The following is a 19,662-nucleotide window of genomic DNA, read 5'->3' as shown; positions in this document are numbered from 1 at the left end:
GTATGCACACACAGAATTATGGCTGTGCACATATATATATATATATATACAAGCATACATTAACACACAGCCGCACCTTGACTGTTTTCGGTAATCAAAATGGAAACCAGTTCATGCATAAAACGCACACATACATCCCAATCAGACTTAAAAAAAGTCATACATGAATAAAATACATATATGTGAACAGGTGTATGGTAATTAGAAGGGAGATGCAAGATAATTCACCTACTTCTGTACATGGCATTGTTGCATCTGCAAAAAGGCTGCAACTGACTTGCTATTTTGGGCATCTTTGATCTGCCTTACTGAATAAGACTGAGAAGACTTTGATAACACGGTTTATAGGGCAATACTGTGCAGCATGTCCCAGTAACTAATTAAAATCTGCTTAACAGCACTACACTTTTGATTGGTTGCTGCACAGTATCCCACTTTTAAATAAGCATGCCTCCCTTATGAACTGACCACATAGCCCCTCAGTAGCCAGATATATTCAAACTTTTATTCTGCAACTGTCCTTTTATTTTCCAGTGGAGGTTTGAATCTGATTGGTTGCTGGGAGTGATAGCATTTTTTTAAGTGATAAATCTTGGTAAATAAAGCTCCATGAGAGCACACATTGCAGTTTATGCCATCTAGCTTGAGAGGTATCAATTTACTAAGCACTTAAGATAACTGATCATCACACATACAGAATATATGTACACATAAATAGACATGCAGATTTATTGTTCAGGTGTATTTCTGTGTCTATAAAAAAAAAAAGAAGCCATGGCACACAAAATAATGTGATTGACCTGGTGCAGTATACAAAAATAACCCATAAATAAACATTCACACATAAGAGGTTATACAAAATATCACTGAACCTTTGTAATCCTTCAGGAATCACCTTTCAATTGCAGATAAAATCCATTACTGTTGAGGACTAGTAAAAATGTACTTTTCAGCAGTGTTAGTAAAACACATGTAATAGTCAGCACATACAACAGTCCTACCAGAAGTAGATTGAATGGGGACTTTAGGTATCAGAGGAATTTTTTTATTCCTGAAATGTTCTTCAATCGAGTACCTGTAAGAGTGGATACAATGGTATGTCGCAAAGAAAATTTAGTGAAAGTAATCACTGTCCTACTTTTTGTATTTATGCTAATTTTAGGGTATTTTGGAGGGGTGAGATAATGTACAGTACTAGTAAGATTATTACTTTATATTATTATTACTATATTATTAAGACTATTTGGCCTAAAATATGTGGACACTTGACCACATTTATATAAATTTATTGGACATCCTATTCCAAAATCATGGGCATTAATATGGTGTTGTGCACCATTTGTGGCTATAACTGCCCCCACTCTTCTGGGAAGGATTTTCACAAGATTTTAGAGTGTATCTGTGGGAATTGTGTTTATTGAGTCAAAGGAGCATTTCTGAGATTAGTTACTGATGTTTAGTAAAAATACTTGACTTGCAATGTGTGTTCCAATCCATCACAAGTTCGTTCAGGAGGGTTAAGGTCAGGATTCAGTGTAAGCCACTTGATTTCCTGCAAACTAAACTCATCAAACCATATCTTTATTGAGGTGGCTTTGTAGACAGGAGCACAGTCATGCTGGAATGGAAAAGAGCCTTCCCAAAAATGTTACTTCAAGGTCGGAAGAAAATTCAATTTTGTCAGGTTGCCCTATACTTTTGTCCATAAAGGATACATGCACACAAACAAGTCAAAGCCTAAGTTCACCTTTTGCATAATTCTGACTAGGGAGACAAGGGATCCAGTAGGTTGAAGAAAAAAAAAAAAAAAAAAAAAACCGAGCAGCTCTGAATAATAGAGATGTTTGGCTTACCTGTAAAATCCTTTTCCTGGATTATAGTACAGGACACGGGCTTCTCCAAGTTTAAACCACCGGGCTATATGCAGCCACCTTCAGGTGATCAGACAGTGGCAGACAGAAATGTGGGACAGCTCCTACACCGTAGCCCCTCTCAATTCCAGCAATCCTCAGTTTTATAGTATGCCATAAGAGGAAAATGCCAGGACAGAGGGGAGGGTGGTCTGTGTTCTATACTTTACTCCAAGAAAAGGATTTTACAGTTAAGTCAGATATCCTTATTTCCTAATCGTACAGGACACAGGCATCTTAACATATAACTAAAGGCAAAACTTGTTTTTAGTTTTTGACAGTTTGAGTGGAGAGTGAATAGAACACTAATTAGGTTTTTATTGCTGTCTGTGCCCCCGTTGGGGAGATTATCCTCTTTATTATCCTGTTTACCATCATCATTGAAAGTAAAAGATCATCACAAATTTGGGTTGTGTCTAGAAAAGTAATAGAAGGCAAATCTTCCAATAGATACACTAGTTCTGATGACCTGAGGGTCCCCAAAGTATTCCCTTAATTTGAATGGCTTTCCTCTCACTTCTAGTTTTAGCTATGGGACAGGAAGTGAAGGGAATCTCCCAAGTCAGACACAGATGGCAAAAAAAAAAAAATCTGACAGAGGTTATATCCCTCACTTACTCTATCCAACATAAGAAAAACAGTTTTGTCTAAAGTTTTACTTTAAGTCTTAACCATGGGGTGGGCAACAAGGCCAACAGGCCCACAATCAAAAGGAACCAAAAGCCAAACTCAAATGGTGACTTGAAACACCATATAGTCAGAGCAGACATCAGTAGAGACCTAAACAAATGTGTGAGCCCGATGGTTGCCTTGTAAATCTGGGAAACAGATGCCTGATGCTGAAAAGCCCAAAAGCGCTGACTAAGTCAAATGAGCCTTAACTGTAAATGGGGTAAACCCTGTTCTTCAAACTAAAAGCATAAGTAATAACCTGCCTAAAACATCAAGAAATAGTGGACAGAGACACGGTGTGCACTTTGCAGGCAGAACAAAAAAAATTTTTCAATTGATTGAGAGAGGCAGCAGCTGGGAGATAAACACACCACATCTAAACAGTAAATAGAAAGGTAGAACTGGGTCCAGATTAAGTTGAAAGAAAAATCACCTTGGGAAGAAAGGAGGTTTGAAGCCTCAAAACTAGGAATGAATCCTTACAAAATGAGGCTGCTGACTTTGAGACCCATCTTACTGATGTAATAGCCACGTGAAAAGCCACCTTACAAGTAATATCAGATAAAGGAATATCTAGAATAGGCTTATACGGAGGCTTCTGAAGAGCTGACAAGAGTAGATGAAGATCCTGCGAGGAACCCGGGGATAAAATGGTGTTGCTTTCCCTGAACAATAGGTCTTAATCACGGAGTGAATGGCCAGCAGTCTCTGAAAGAGAATAGCCAAGGGTAAAACTTGACCCTTAAGGGTACTTAAGGTTGATCCATACCCGACTGGAGAAAAGCAGGATAAATCCCATGGAGTAACATCAAGTGTGGAACTTCCTTTCCTTGCACAATGAGAAGTAGGCCATGCAAGTGTGGTGACAGATCTTATGAGTGCTCAATTTTGTAGGCTTCTGAAGAAAAGGGATAATCGAATCAAAGACCCTGGTCCCTTAGGACCTGGACTTCAACAGTCCCACCATCAAAGCTTGTGTGAGGTAGGGTTAGTAGACCGATTCTTAAGACGAAGGTCAGGTGGCTTGGGAAGTCCCCCACAGTGCATCTCCCAGGAGTCAAGAAAAATCCAAGTACTTCTGAGCCAATTTGACCTGAGCAGGATCACTGGAACACTCTCTACTAACACTCTGCAAAGCAGCCTAGGAATAATCTGTACCAGAGCGAAAGCATAAATCAAGCAAAACTGATCCCACTGGAGTCACCAAGTGCGCCTACTGTGAGGGCCAGAGGATCCCTGGTCTTGGCCACAAACCTGTCCACCTTGGTTTGAAGCTGGATGGCAGGAGCTCCACATCCGGAATTCCACAACAATGACAGATGTCCCATCCCATCCAGATGATGCTGACCACAGAGAGTTTACCTGCCAATTTTCTACTCCAGGAATGTGGATCACAGACAAGACTAAAACATGCCTTTCAGCCCAGGCCAGAATTTGGTCTGCCTCTTAGAGCTTTGTGACTTCTTGTGCTGTCCTGATGACTTAGTGTATGTAAGCCATAGTTATAGTGTTGTCTGACTACCCCGTTCGTCGTTCCTGTAGTTGGTCAGTTGACTGCTGAAGGGACAGGCAAATAATCCTTAGTTACAGAATGTTGATGGGAAATTAGACTCCCTTGATGACCTATCTCTTGGACCATTTCTGTCCCCAAGACTTCTTCCCAGCCCAACTGGCTGGCATCCGTAAGGAGAACCGTCCAGGTTAATGGGGGAAAGGACTTCCCCAATTCCAGTGCAGGGCTAGTCAGCCACCAGATTAGCAATATCCTGGTCTTGGGAGACAGCCGCATGAGCTGGTCCAGAGATTTAAGTTTGCTCCATGCAGTCAGCACTGAGCTGCAGAGGCCTGAAGTGAAATTGGGCAAACACCACTGCCTTGAAGGAGGTCACCATTAGGTCAAGCAATCTCATGCAAAAGAAGACCAAAGGAAGCTTCTTGGCAAGAAGAGTCAGAACATGAGCTTGAAGGGTCAATACCCTTTCTTGGGGAAGAAGTACCTAGGCCTGGGCAATGTCCAAGACTAGGCCCAGGTACTCCAGGAGATGGGACAGATTTAAGGTTGACTTTTGGAGTTTGAGGACCCACCCGAAGTCTGTTGAACATTGGCACAGAGGGTCTGTGGGGGATGCTCCTTCATCAGGACGCCATCCAGATATCCCACAAAGTGGAGCCCCTGAGAGTACGATAGCACCATGGTGAAGACCCATGGGACCCCATATAGGTCAAAGGGAAAAGACACAAACGGAAGTGCTGGCTACCCACCACAAATTGCAGGAAAATGGGAACATATAAATAAGCATTCTTGATGCCAATGGATATCAAGAATTTCTAAGAATTTCTTTCTGGATCTATAAATGACAGACCAGGCCAATTCCGTCTGGAACTTTTGTACCCGCAGCAGGTGATGAGAAACTTCAAATCCAGGATTGGGCGAACACTTCTCTTTAGTTCTGGGATTGTAAAAAGGTTGGAATGAATTCCCTGAAACCATTCCTCTGAGGGAAACGGAACATTCACTCTTGAAGAGTGAAGTTGCAGCAAAGCAGTGTGAGGATCCTGCAAACTCAACAAAGAAGACGATTGAGGGCATGGAGGAGGCAAGCATCTAAATTCCAGTCTGTAATACCCTCTAGGATGCCCTGGACCCAAAGATTCAAAGATGCCCTGACTTTAGGTGGCCATGGAGGCCAACGGAGAATCTCCAACTTGCAGAAGTGGGGCTCCCCCTCATTATGAGGTAGGCTTGGCACCAGACTTGGCTGGCTTAGACAGCCAGAACTTGCAATTAAATTGAGAAAAGGAGTGGAAAGTGGAGGTCTGAGGGGGATGAAATCTGGGAGTGGCAAAACCTTTCTTTTGCTAGGTTCTCCCCATGCGTGTCTAAGGACTCTACTGAACTTCCTCATCAAATAGAATCCTTTCCAGACACTTTTTACAAACTCTCTTCCCAGACCTATTTTGCAGCCACAAGATCCTGCACATCTGGACTGACACAGGAACTAGGTGAGAATTTTGGTAGAGTTCACCAACTTGTCTACACAGCAGTGCAAAGCCACAAAGGTGGGGGAAGAGTAGCTCCAAATTTTTAAGTACTGAAGGATACATATGGATTGGCCTGGGGTTGTGCAGAATGCGCTTGGCCCAGGCCGTATAGTCTTGTAACCAGCCATGGATAGTAAGTTGCATGGCTGTGCTTGAAAGAGCAAGGGAGGCTTTAACCACTTCAGCCCCAGATTTGGCTGCTCAATGACCAGGCCATTTTTTGGGATCCGGCACTGCGTTGATTTAACTGACAATTGCGCGGACGTGTGATGCTGTACCTAAACAAAATTGACGTCCTTTTTTCCCCACAAATAGAGCTTTCTTTTGGTGGTATTTGATAACCTCTGAGGTTTTTATTTTTTGCGCTATAAACAAAAAAAGAGCAACAATTTTGGAAAAAAACCCCACTATTTTGTACTTTTTGCTATAATAAATAGCCCAATTTAAAAAAAAAAAAAAAAAAAAAAAAAAAGCAAATTTTTTCCTCAGTACGTATTTTTGGTAATAAAAATCGCAATAAGCATATATTGATTGGATTGCAAAAAGGTTATAGCGTCTACAAAATAAGGGAAAGATTTATGGCATTTTTATTATTTTTTTATTTTACTAGTAATGGCGGTGATCAGCGATTTTTATCGGGACTGTGGCATTATGGCAGACAGATCGGACACTTTTGACACCATTTTGGGACCACTGACAATTGTACAGCGATCAGTGCTATAAAATGCACTGATTACTGTGTAAATGTCACTGGCAGGGAAGGGGTTAACACTAGGGGGCGATCAAGGGGGTTAACTATATTCCCTTGTGTGTGTTCTAACTGTAGGGGGATGGGACTGACTAGGGGAGATGAGAGATCGTTGTTCCTAGCTAGTAGGAACTCACAATCTGTTTTATCTCTCTCTCACAGAACAGGGATTTGTGTGTTTACACAAACACACACCCACCCACCCCCCCCGTTCTGGCTCTCGTGCCTGCGATCGCGTGTGGTCATCGCGACCACCGGCCACGTGCAACGGCACCCCCACAGTGCAGCGGGCGCGCCTGCTATCCCCACTTAAAGGGCCGACGTACAGTTACTATGGTTCGCAGGAACGTGCCGACCTGCCACAATATAATGACGATGGCTGGTCAGCAAGCGGTTAAAGAGGGGCTCCAACCTCCTGTCTACTGAGTCTTTAACGGATAAGTTCAGATTTTGACAAAAAAAATATAAATTGATCCCAGCATCACAGGAGAGAGTGTACTCCCTTGTACAAAAGCATGCATCCAAAGTGTGCTCTCCCTCCCCACTGTGGCAGCAGCAGCACTGGTAATTATATGGGGGAATGAGAACTGTAAATTTTTCATCCAGGCTTGATGCAAATGGCTTTAGAGTATGGCACCCACATTATTTAGGATATTTTAAACCTGATCATTTTTTTTTTTTTACATACTGGGGCCCCTGTCTGTATAGTCACTTATGCAAAAGGTGAACTTAGCCTTTAAGCTTTGTGCTTTAACACAAGGGTATACCTGTTCTGGATATGGCCACAACAAAGATCATGAAAGAGTTCAATATTGATTAGGTTGCCACTAAAGCTGGGTACACATGGCTCATTTTGTTTCTTACAGCCAGCGGGCTGAACAAAAAAAAAAAAAAAAAAAAAAACAGATTCCTACATCCAATTGAGGTGGATGCATGAATCGCCCTGCCGGAACATTGTATTCTAACAGAAGGGACTCTTTGATGTCAGAATGCAATGATCAACGTTGTAGCTGATTGGCTGCAAGCCCTTGATCGAAGAGCGTTTTCCAGTGGGTCTGATCGCCTTCTGTCATACAGGGAGGGCTACAAACAGATCGAAATTCAGCTGGTGCCTGTTAAACTGGCCTAATTTCAATTTGTGTGTACCAGCTTAAAACAAACTCAACCTTGCCTATTTAGAATTGCCACAGTAGCAGAAATTTAGTTACATTGGTTGAAAAAAAAAGACACTAGTCCATCTAGTTCAACCAATATGCAAAAGAGCGGATAATAAAGCAGTAGTAAACTACACCTTTACAAAAAAACACAAAAAACCTCCTGCAAGACAATGGCATAATGTGCTAGTATGCATCGCATACTAGCACATTATGAAATACTTACCTTAGAACGTAGCCCTCCAGCAGCACAATGTCACTGCTGACAGGGCTTCCATCTTCACCCAGTTTTCCTTCCAGGTTCGAGTGCACTGGCTGTCTGATTGGCCGAGCCGAGATGACGTCACTCCCGGGTGCATGGCAGGGAGCTCTGAAGGGATGGCACGGGTATGCCATCCCTTTAAAGCGCATGCGCCGGTGACGTCACCAGTTGCATACAGTGTGAATATCTCCTAAACAGTGCAAGTTTAGGAGATATTCACTGTACCTACAGGTAAGTCTTATTATAGGCTTACCTGTAGGTACAAGTAAAAAAAAAAAAAAAGACTTTACCACCACTTTAATTGCATAGTAGGGGTGTGGTAATAATGCAGAAGGTAGAGCTTACTATCATCTTTAAATATAACTAAAACCTTCATGACTGAAAAAGTGGTATCTATTTTTCTGATCACCGTCCTTTGTGGCATATTGGTAATTGCATAATGTTGCATTCTAAATGCCACTGGGAACAAAGATACCTTATCAGGAGAACTGATCTAGTGACTAGCAGCTTATCAGTTTAGGAAATAAAAGAAGGTGGTCTTTATATGTTGTTCCTATATGATGAGCTTCCAAAAACTGTGTCAGAGCCATTGCAAGCATAGGCAAGTGATTACCTCATCACAAGAACAGAGTGATGTCATCACTAAGCTAGTAGCGTCAAATACAAGGCAAAAAGCACATCAGTTCAAAAGGAATCATTGACACAAGTGAGGCAATTTAGAGCCTTAGCGTAATTATTATTTTAGTGGGTCCTTGTGAATAAAGTAAAATGTCATGGTTGCCTCTTTGTGGTGTAATCAACCTTTTTTTTTTGTGGTGGGGCCTCAAGCTGCCATTGACTATTTGTCTGGGTTACAAAAAAGATGTGGCTGCTATGAAACTCAACATAGTTAATTTTAGGTCCCTACACCAATGGAGACATGTTAAGATTCCACTTCTTCCTGTAACACAAACTATAAAAGGTACTTTACCAATAGCTGGACCAGTGGCTTAGAGGGAGGGAATTGAAAATATGAGAAAATAAAAAAGTATGTTCCAAGTTACATGTGTGTAAAGTTTCATCATCACAGAACTTGAACACAAAACCCCCAAAGGGATTTGTGACAGGAAATGTCACCATGATGTCACTGATGGTCTAGGAGTGAATAATGAACCTCATTCTATATACAACATACAGGAGAAAAGCAAAAAAGGTATTGAGAACCTGACACTCTGAGTAGCTGAAAGAGAAATAGTAGCAATATAACCCTGAAAAGTACTTCTATAATAGAAGTCAAAGTTCAAATGGCTGCAATACAAGGCATTATTCTTTGTTAAAGGATAAGTACACCTTTACAGAAAATTTGTAAGGTGAACTTACACTTCACTCTCCCGCCCGGTCCCACTGTACCTGAAACTGTAATTACCTGCTAGGAGACATCGGGTCACCGTTTCACTGGTTCAGGGATTCGAAATCCCCCGCGGCTTAATCTCCTAAACGTACCTCGTAAAGGTACGTATAGGAGGCATTCTAATTGGTCGGCGCCGTCACATGCACGGCGCCGACCAACCTGCCTAACCCGTCCTGTCAGCGAGGAAGAAGAGGAGAGAAAGCCGCAGGGATTTTAAATCCCAGGACCGATGAAGCGGCGACCCAATGTCTCATAGCGGGTGATCGCCAGGCCTCAGGTACAGCGGGACTGGGGGGATGGGGTGGGGGTCCAGTGTGAGTTCACCTTACAGATTTCCCCTTACTCAGTGTCCTGAGGGAAACCTTTTCCCCAAAAGGGAAGAGAAGGAAAGTTTCCAACAATAGCACAGACAGAAGTTAAAGCGGTATTAAACCCTAAACCAAAAATGTAATATATTGCAGCTTACCAATCCTTAGGTTTGGTGGCTGCATTTGTTTTCCTCTCTGTTTTCAGCTGGTGATCTGACCCAATAACACACCTCCTGTATTAGAGTGCCTCCACTCTGAATGAAGGAGCGAAGGGGGCAGATTTGGTCATCAGTCCCAGGGGGAGGGGAGTGTTGGATGTACTACCCTGTTTCCCCGAAAATAAGACCTAGCGTGATTGTCGGTGATGGCTGCAATATAAGCCCTACCCCCCAAATAAGCCCTAGTTAAAGTCCTTGTAGGTCTTATTTTCAGGGTAGGACTTAATTTCGGGGAAACAGGGTAGGGCTTATTTGGGGGTAGGGCTTATTGCAGCCATCACTGACAATCACGCTAGGTCTTATTTTTGGGGAAACAGGGTAGTAGAATTAAATACACTAACTATTTGAAGCCAAATACCAGCAAATTATTTATAAGCTGTTACAGCTTACTTTTGGTATAAAGGTTTTCCAAAATAAATAAAACCTGACTATTGTAAGCACCCCTGCCAGTGTTAAATGGTTTGTCTCATCCCTGTAACTGCAAGAGAGCTTGTTCTTTTGAAAAACAACAGACTTGGTTCTTGACTCACCAGATGAAAATATAAGAAATTATAAAAAAAGAAAATGAATGCAGCCATCATGTCTAATTATGCTGCAATATAATAAATGTTTGCTTTTGGGTTTTGTACTTTGGTTTAAAATGCTTTTTAAAGATGAGTGCTAGAACCCATGTCAGTTGTTTTCATTTTGTTTGCTTCCCCATTGAAGATTTTCCCTCACTTCCTGTTTGGTAAAAGGTTGTCCTCAGAACAGAAAGTAAGGGAAAATCTTTGTAATGGACCCCCCCCCCCCGGATATTAGTCCCCAATCCTTCCCCACTCTTCCCAAATTTAATTAAAAAAAGAAAAATTTTTGCTACAGATACACTTTAAGAATAATGTCCTGAGATTTGATAAATACACTAGATAATTAAGTTTGTGGAAATGTCTCTTTGACTAATATATGTATGGTCCTTATTTGATTGTCTTTAGCCTTCAAAATTTCCAAGAGGGTATTTAGCTCATGACATATCAGGACTGTTATGTTATACTATACTGCACAATTGTTAGTATGCAATTATCCTTATGTTTATGTAATGAACTATATCTCTTCTTATGCTCATGTTGAGCGTTTTGGTTATTGTACCAATATTTAGTATCTTCGTTAATAAAAAGAGTTTTAAAAAAAAAATTAATAATAGCCTGTATTGCTCCACAACAGTTTAAGGTTTTCATTCTTCCAGTGCAGAATAGGAAAGGAACAATTAGAACAGTTTCTATGGCCTGCACTGGCAGTTTTTCGAGAAACTATATGATGACCTAAAATATGTGCAATCCCTGATAGTTTGCCCTGAGCTTATCTACAAAGCTGTATTGTCACAGGGAAAATCACTTGTTGGTCCCTTCCAAAACCTTACTGCCCTATCCCACTAAGCTTTCCCCCACAAATGTTATTTGCCACACTGTGGGAAACACTGTACTCGCTACTCTTTTCCTGATCTATACCTACCCTCACATTAGTATTAGCATAGTATGCAAACTATTTACTGAATTACAAATCCAACTTTTTTGTTCAGTAAACAAAGAACACAGATCAGCGGTGTAAGTTCTTTGTTCTCATTATACCATCCCATCAGATCCAGGAGACAGAAGGAGGACCAAGTGATCAGACTGGACTCTGAAGTTACCCCTAGAGGGTGCTGCCTGCCAAGAGATTCTCACTTCAAATAATGCTGGGCACAATTTCCATACTCATCCATTACACTAAGGTGTCCGTTTATAAAAACAGAGATCAGCCGTGATCCTCAGGATCATGACTGATCTCTGGGGTGTACTGGTTTATGTAGCTGAGATAAGGAGCATAGAACATGTTCTCCGCTTCTCACCACAGTACATGACCGTTCTGTCACAAACGGCCAGTTTAAAAAAAAAAAGTGAGATCTGAAGATCTCACAGTCGTTACACTGAAATATCTCCCTTCCAGATTCACCATCTCAAAGGTGGAAAATCTGGGAGAGAAGCTGGTGCGATTAGAGGAAGAAGGCTTCTTTCTTCCTAATAGTAGCACCAGTGGGTTAAAAATTATTATTAACAACATATAAATATATACAAGTAAGTGTGTGTGTGTATATATATATATATATATATATATATATATATATATATATACACACACACACACACACACACACACACACACTGTATATATACACGTGTTTGTGTGTGTGTGTGTATATATATATATATATATATATATATATATATATATATATATATATATACATACACACACACACACACACACACACACACACACACACACACACACACACACATATATATATATATATATATATATATATATATATATATATATATATATATACATACATATGTATTTACTTAGTTATCACATGTCTGAAAACATGTAATTACATGTTCTTTTAAACTTTAGTTTCACTTTTTGAACTCGGCTGCACCGTAATCTCACGAGATTACAGGCAGCCCACCCACTTTTACATTGATCTCGGCTGTTTTCCTGGAAACACTTCTCCTCTGTCCTCCCTCTGTGAACTTAAGTTCTCAGCTTCATAAACTGGCTGCAGAGGAGATAATTTTCCTCTGAGAACTGAACTGAGAAAAAACTTCTCCGTTTAATAAACGTACACCTAAGGCTTGGAGAAACTCGGGAGGGAGATGTAACTTTAAAAAGCAAAGGCTGCAGCCACTGTCATATATCAGAAGGGAAGGTACAGGAAAGGTATATAGAATAGAGATAATTCAGTATAAAATGAGTAAAAGTAAGAGTCATTAATGAAAGGAGGATGCAATGAGGTAAGCACATGGGTGAGGCGGCATGGATCGTGTGACACACAATGTGCCAACATGCATAGAAATGATCATGACATCTTGTGATATGAAAAATGCTCCTTGCTTTATATACCAAACAGAATCTAAGATCTGAGAAACATTGTCACAGGTTAACTGGCTTTAGGAGACTATAGATATAAGTTTCACACGTTTCTGATGTTTATATACAGTGAAATTATACCTATCAATTATCATTACCCAGAGAGACGAGGGAAACCTGATGGCTAAACTGAAAAACAGTACACAAAGGAAATTTTATTGTGGCCATTGATGAAGCAATTGTCATGGCATCTGCCACTTGTGGAAGTGATTATTCTATGAATGAGCATTAGGGTTGACACCAATTTAGGCCTGGTTCACATCTATGCATTTTTAGTGAGTTTTCAGTTTTGCAGAAACACACTACAGTCCATTTAACATGGTTTCCTATGGATGTAGTTCACATCTGTGCATTTTATGGAAAGGGCCAGAGAGTTTTTTCTGGTTTTTGGTTCCATAGACTTCAATGAATGAAAAGCACGTATTGAAAATCGCAAAATGCACCTGCAATATGCAAACTGCAACCTGCATAGGTGTGAATCAGGCCTCAAGTAGCATTTTGATGTCCTCCATCCATCACTCCTCTCGTTTGTACACACATGATGCTTTCTTGTGTTGTTTAACAAGAGTTAATAGAAGCAGGAGGTAGAAAATGGCCACGGGTAAAGGCAAGATCTTTGTTATTGACAGAACTAGTGGCAGTAGGCAGAGGATGGGCCTACATGGCAAACGTAATCTCTTGTCATCAATAATAGGTGCTATAATGCTCTCACATAGCCACATAATAAGATCAGCCCTTCAACTGGGGCCATGGAAGACTACTCAAGCGGTAGGACAAGCTGCAGAAGCTCTTTTTTCTACTAACGTAATCCTATCACACCTGTATTCAGCCCCAGGGGGAGGGTTCTTTATTGTCTAACTCTAAACACTAAAACCTCTTTTTGTAAATTAGCATTCATATTATTAAAAGAGATAATTATGATTAACAAATTCTATTTAGACGTTGTTCTAATTCCTTTCTGTAGCACCATTGAAGGACACTGCAGGAAACCCTACACTTGTTACAGGGCACAAGCAGTCATTTTGTGCACAAAATATTTGTAAGTCAGTTCACTAGGATCCAGTCATATCGACTATAGTACAGGGGTGCTGTGACCCGCTCAGAGAATGTTGGTGGTGTCTTTACACAGATCTTCATTTGTGAAAGTGTTGCATAGTTTTGCGATTTTTCAGTACACAGGGCTCGCTATAATGCACAAATCAGAGGGCCACATACTTAGCAGGCTGGGGAAGAGCACTGCAAATGTCCTGTTCTAGCGAACATGTTGGGAAACGAGGGATGAAGAGACTTTCCTGAAGAGAAGGACAGAAACATTGTTCTGAAGAAACAGACAGAGAGACTGCCCTGGAGAGAGGAGTAGACACTGCCCTGGTTGGAAGGATAGACAGACACTGCCCTGGTTGGGAGAATTGAGAAGCTGCCCTGTAGAGAAAGGATGAAGAGACTTCCCTGGAGAGAAAGGATGGAGAGACTTCCCTGGAGAGAGAGGATGGAGAGACTTCCCTGGAGAGAGAGGATGGAGAGACTGCCCTGGAGAGAGAAAGACACCTCCCTGGTTAGAAGAATTGAGAGACTACCCTGAAGATAAGGATGGAAAGAGAGATACTGCTCTGTGAAATAAGAAGCAGGCTGCCATGGATAAAGCAAAAAAGAAAGAATTTCCTGAATTAAGAGAGAGAGGGAAAAAAGAAAGATATGTCCCTGAGAGAAAGCTAGCCCTGTAAAGAGCTAGGCTGCTCTAGGAGAAGAGAGAAAGGGGAATTTACTAAAGCTGGAGCACACATAATTTTGAGCAGCTGAGCATGGCTGCCAATCAACTTCTATTCTCAGCTTGTTCAGTTAAAGTGGTTGCAAAGAGAAGTGACTGGCCTTAGGTGATACACAGGGATGAAACAAATCCTCTTACATAAGTTGTACCTGTCTATCTGCAGCCTTCTCTACATCTGTTCAAAATGCTGAATAAGCTTGTCTGAAAGTTCAGTAAAAAGGGGGCAGAGAGCTGAAGTTACACTCTGCAGAGCTCAGTGAGGAGAGCTCTGAGAGCTGATTGGAGGGAAGAGACGCCCCCCTTTACACAGGAACAGAGCTGAGGCTGCCAATCTTCTGGAGGTCCCTCCCCTGTCTCAATTTTTCTCCTGGTGTCAGAAAAACTTTTCAGAAGTGACTCATGCTGATAGCAGAGGAAAGAAGTACACCCTATAGAGGGATATGCTTTGTTCATATTTCATGCCTGAGGTTTAAAACCACTTTAAGCTTTGAAAATGAAGCGGATTGGTTGCCTTGCACAGCTGTTTCCAATTCTGTCTACTTGTCTTAGTAAATTTCATTCAGAGACTGCTCTTTAAGATAGACATGCAGACTGTTCTCAGGAGAGAGAAAAAAAAGAAACTTGTATGAACTGCCACATAACTCATCACTCATGTTGGGGTCCCTGAGCTAATCGATTAGTAGCAATGGTGGAGGCAGACATCTCTAATTCAGAAATGTTGGACAACATATTGATACATTCCAGAATGGGAGTGTTGTGTAGTCTTGTACCTTTTTATAAACAGTCTAAACAGCAGCATTGCCACAAAATATATAGGCATTTCTACCCGCTATACAGCAGCAAAGTCATTTCTTGTACATGCCCAATTGTATGTTGTTACAGGTGTCTGTAGAAGGTTCCCCAAATTCAAGGCAGACCATTGATGATTCATCATGGGAGAAAGCTTGTTGATGTCACTGAGCTGCTTCTGGTATAATGTCTTTCCTGGATCCTAGTAAACTGACGTCAAATGTTTGTACATAATACTGTAAGCAGTTTACATTAAATTTTATCTCCAACTGCCATGGTTTCAAAAGCATGTGAATGGTGTAAGAAGCCTTTTCATACAGGGTTAGCTGTCTGTTTTGAACTCAATGGTACGTTAATATAATGGTGTTAGACATTTCACATTTGTTAAAATGTGAGAACTGCAAGCAAAGAAATAGGAATTTAACTTGGGTGAACCATTCCTACCTGCTTTCATCATGGGACTACAGTAAGTGGCCACCTTCACGATTTCCTTTAATAAACAAAGGAGGCTTAATCATTAAAAAAGGTGAGTCTGACACAACTATTAATTAAAGGGTCAGCCCGACCAAAAGCGATATTGCAGTTTTGGGTAGATGCTGTCAAGCTGGAATGCCCACTAGCTACTAACAACCAAGGATGGAAAAATTAGATAGTAGATTTTAGAAGCCAGTTAATTCAATTTATAAGCCTGTATATCTTCTTAAGTATTCAGGAAGTTTTCCTTATGTGAAACAGAAAAGCCTCAAAAAAGTTAGATGCCCAAGCCCTGCTTATAACTAGGGATACATTTTCTGACCTGCAAAAACCAAGATAAACAGTGGATCATACATATTTGTTGAAGGTAAGATTCAGCCAATCCACCCCTCCAGGTTCTGGTCACCATTTTTGAGACCCCCATAGTTCCAAATCCTCGCCCTTTACTATACTACTCCTTTCTAAATATGGAATTAGTCCAAATATGGGCAGTTGTTTTTAACGGAGGACAGCCATAAGGGCAGGCACCATGCAAGTCCAAATGGGCGGTTTTGTCACTAAGGATGCCGGGCAGCCATAATGCTGGAACCATGCAAGGCCAATTATGGGTGGTTGTGTCACTAAGGATGCATAACAGCCATAAGGGCTGACACCATGCAAGGCCAATTATGGGTGGTTGCGTCACTAAGGATGTAGGACAGCCATAAGGGCAGGCACCATGCCATCTTATTAAACACAGGGTACTGATTGGTTAATTTACCCGGTGACCAGAGATCCTGAGTGAGAAGCAAAGTGCCCCGAAAAGGAGCAAGGATTCTCCAACTGGTAAAAATAACTTGTGTGGTTCAATTACCATTTTTAGAAGTTTACTTCCCCTTGGTAAAACTTGGCCCTCTGAGGTGAATTTGGACCCCTGCAAGGTGAGGTGGTCTCCTAAGCAGAGGAAGAGGGACTCCATTGTGTATGGAGCTAGGAATTTCATAGTCCTTGAAAATTCAATTAGGTAATCAGATTCAGCAGTGTTCAGTTTTGGATGGTCTGACCCTTTAACTGCATACTCTTCTATTAGGAAAGTCTGAAAGCATGCACTGTCTGAAATAAGAAATGTTTAACAAAGACATTCTGAAAGTGTTAAATGCTTCCATAGTAGTGTTCACACTATGCACCTGTCAGATAGGACAGCATCAGGATCATAAGTGCGATTTTCTGTACTATGAGAACCTAAGTTCTGCATTCTTAGAGGGTGACAGGCCTATTTAAACCAATCCCATACTATGAAAGCATTTAACACACTTAACTTGTGTAAAAGCGTGAGTGTAGAGTTCAAAGGGAATCACAGCAGTTAATATAGTTAAAGGGCCACTAAACCTAAAACAAAAGTTGCCTTTTGTAAACAAGATATTAAACATATTTATAGCCATGTACTTAGAGATTCCATGCCTTTTCAGAATTTAAGATATTTCTGCCTGAAATATCATAATTGTATGTGTGCAGCCATATCAGGCTGTGAGAGACTGAGAAGATGCTGACTGCAGTGTCCTCCAATAGGAATACTGGATAGGAAGTCAGCTGTTTTATGTAAAATCATACAGCTTCATGTAGTTAGTTAATAAAGCTTTTATATAAACCAACACATGTTTTAGATTTAGTGACATATAATTGATAAATTAGTGATGTATCCATGAACAGGCCCAGCAAACAGTTATTTTATTATTACAGTAAAAGTAGTACTGTATTTTCAGTTTAATTGAAATTTAAATGCCAGAAGACTAATGAGCCCTAAACACTTGTTTAACACCTAGTCATGGGTCCTAAAATTTGGATTTGAACACACCATTCTTTCTAAGTGTGATAAAAATGAAGGCCTTAGTTCTCAGGGTTCATCCCTTTCATCAAATTTTAGACAGACTTACCTAGGAACACCAGGAGGGGCACGGTTAGGTCTTGAAGGAATCTGAGGGGGAGGACCGAATGGGTCAGGGGAAGCCCCAGGCCTTGAGGGGACTGGTGGTGCACTACCAAGAGTGGTGCCAGGTGGTGGTGGTCCTGGAGCTGGTCCTCGAGAGACAGGTCTGGCTGGGGGAACAGCAGGTGCTCTCCTCTGTGGGGTAGGACTACATGTGGGAGACCTAAAGTAGAACAAGCAATATCAGTTTGAGTGGTAGTAGATGGGATAAGCTTAGCAATGGTGAAATACATAAAGGAAAATTTTACTGAGGGAGATATCGAGACTATCATTGTTGACCCCTTTCTGAAAATGCCGGTTGCCTGGCTGTCATTGTCCAATAACAATAATGTTTTACGTGCCAATGATCAGAGACATGCACAGAGATCAGGAAAGTGGAGTCAAATTGCCTGATCTGCATACTTGTTCTGGGTATATAAAACTATTGATGCAACATGACAGCCAGGCAACTGGCATTTTCACAAGGCTCTTTACTTCCGCAGTACAGGTTTTCCTTAATTTTGGCAGGACACTGTAAAGATGGGCATCAAAGAGAAGACTGTGTCTACAGTTTAAATGAGAACGTTTAAAGTTGAAGTCTGGTCAAAACCTAACTAAGCCTAAACACGCTCTCACCCTGTAAAGCAAAGATGAGTATACTTACCTATTCTCAGGGTGCTCCGGTCCGGACACATGATCTCCCCAGCAGCCAGCTTCAGGTGAGAGGGGGGAGCAGCAGCAATGGCTGCAGAGCCTGGGCTGTAAGGTCACCCATAGACTTACTATGGGGCATCCTTTCTTAGCTGTTCCTCCTCTCTCCTGAAGCCGGTGCTGGAAGCCAATCATGTAACTGGACCAAAGCACCCTGATAATAGGTATATATAAATATCTTTCCTTTACAGGGTAGCTATACTAACTAACCCGCTTATAATGCGGGTGGGAACAGGTTTAAGCTTAGTGAGATTTTGACTGGACTTACACTTTAACTCCAGGAATTAGACAACATCTACCCTTAAAATGGGCCTCCCTTCCACCCAGCATTCAAGGGTTTATGGGCCTCCCCTTTTGTTTCCCCTTATGAAAAAAGGGGAAACATGTTTACTGGTATCTACTTTTCATTTCTGCAAGTTGCCATGTAAGAAAAAATAATGTTCCAAAAAAAAATTGAGCTGTTGCAGGAAGTAAAGTCCCCCCCATCCTTGGTGGGTTTCAGACCACATTTCAGCCACTGCGCACAGTGCAACTTCCTCCAACAATAAACCTCTCCTCTATCAACAATTTATAACAAAAAAAATGTGCAGATCATTTACATTTTACAGGAACAGGAAGGATAAAGAACCTGACATTATGTAAGTTTATTGGTAAATTTTATCTTGATAGGAGTTGTCCTTTAAATGCATTTGATCCATCGATTAGCTGTTACAAAACTGACAATACTGTCTGTGGGAAAATTCACTCTGACAGATACCAACCATTATAGGAAGCACTGTAATATCAACAGTGATCAAAGAGGTTTGCCTGATTACCATGGCCATTTTGGAGAAAACAGGTTAGAAGCTAGACCAGGCATGCACGATACAGGGATCTGCACCAGAGACCCAATAGCTGAATATGCAGTACCTACCATAGTGAAATTTGATTACCAAATTTTGTTGGTAGCCTGCAAAGATTCCACTGTAAATGGTGATGGATGTCAGTTTAAATTTTGGAAGCCCTTTTAGGTAATATGTGTTGTGACACTTGCCGTTAGTTCTTCACTTCCCAGATTATTTTCTGTCTGCTTACCTCCGTCCTGTTGGTACGTTCTGCACCTGTAGCCAAGAATCATCCACAGGCGGAGGCATAGGGGTGCTGGTGGTTGTTGTGTTGATATCTCCAATAATACTTAAGGCTTCTTTCAGAGCATGATACATGCGCAGCATCTCATCCCTGTGCTGTGCCTGTTCTAGCGATTCCTCCATCAAAGTATTCTGATCACCGCATGAGTACAAATTGGCTAGAAGCTCAGAATGGATAAAATCCTTTGTCTAAAA

General features: G+C 41.2%; 1 protein-coding gene across 17 annotated transcripts in view; it reads right to left on the bottom strand.

Moving 5' to 3' along the window:
- DNM1 (dynamin 1) overlaps positions 1-19,662 on the bottom strand; it is a 278,440-nt gene that overhangs the window by 18,959 nt on the left and 239,819 nt on the right. For 11 of the 17 annotated variants that reach the window (XM_073600424.1, XM_073600426.1, XM_073600423.1 and 8 more), the window contains 2 exons: positions 19,415-19,656; positions 17,598-17,813 (listed from right to left, as the gene is read on the bottom strand). In XM_073600424.1, coding sequence (XP_073456525.1) covers positions 17,598-17,813; positions 19,415-19,656 — 458 coding nt within the window. Of the gene's footprint in view, positions 1-15,654; positions 15,701-17,597; positions 17,814-19,414; positions 19,657-19,662 lie in introns of all 17 variants that reach the window. The other 6 variants (XR_012236097.1, XR_012236096.1, XR_012236099.1 and 3 more) reach the window with 1 other exon arrangement.

This window comes from Aquarana catesbeiana, linkage group LG09 (genome assembly GCF_042186555.1).
Source record: "Aquarana catesbeiana isolate 2022-GZ linkage group LG09, ASM4218655v1, whole genome shotgun sequence".
Taxonomy (NCBI): Eukaryota; Metazoa; Chordata; class Amphibia; order Anura; family Ranidae; genus Aquarana; species Aquarana catesbeiana.
The sequence above is the reverse complement of the archived record's forward strand: the minus strand, read 5'-3'. Positions and strand labels throughout refer to the sequence as shown.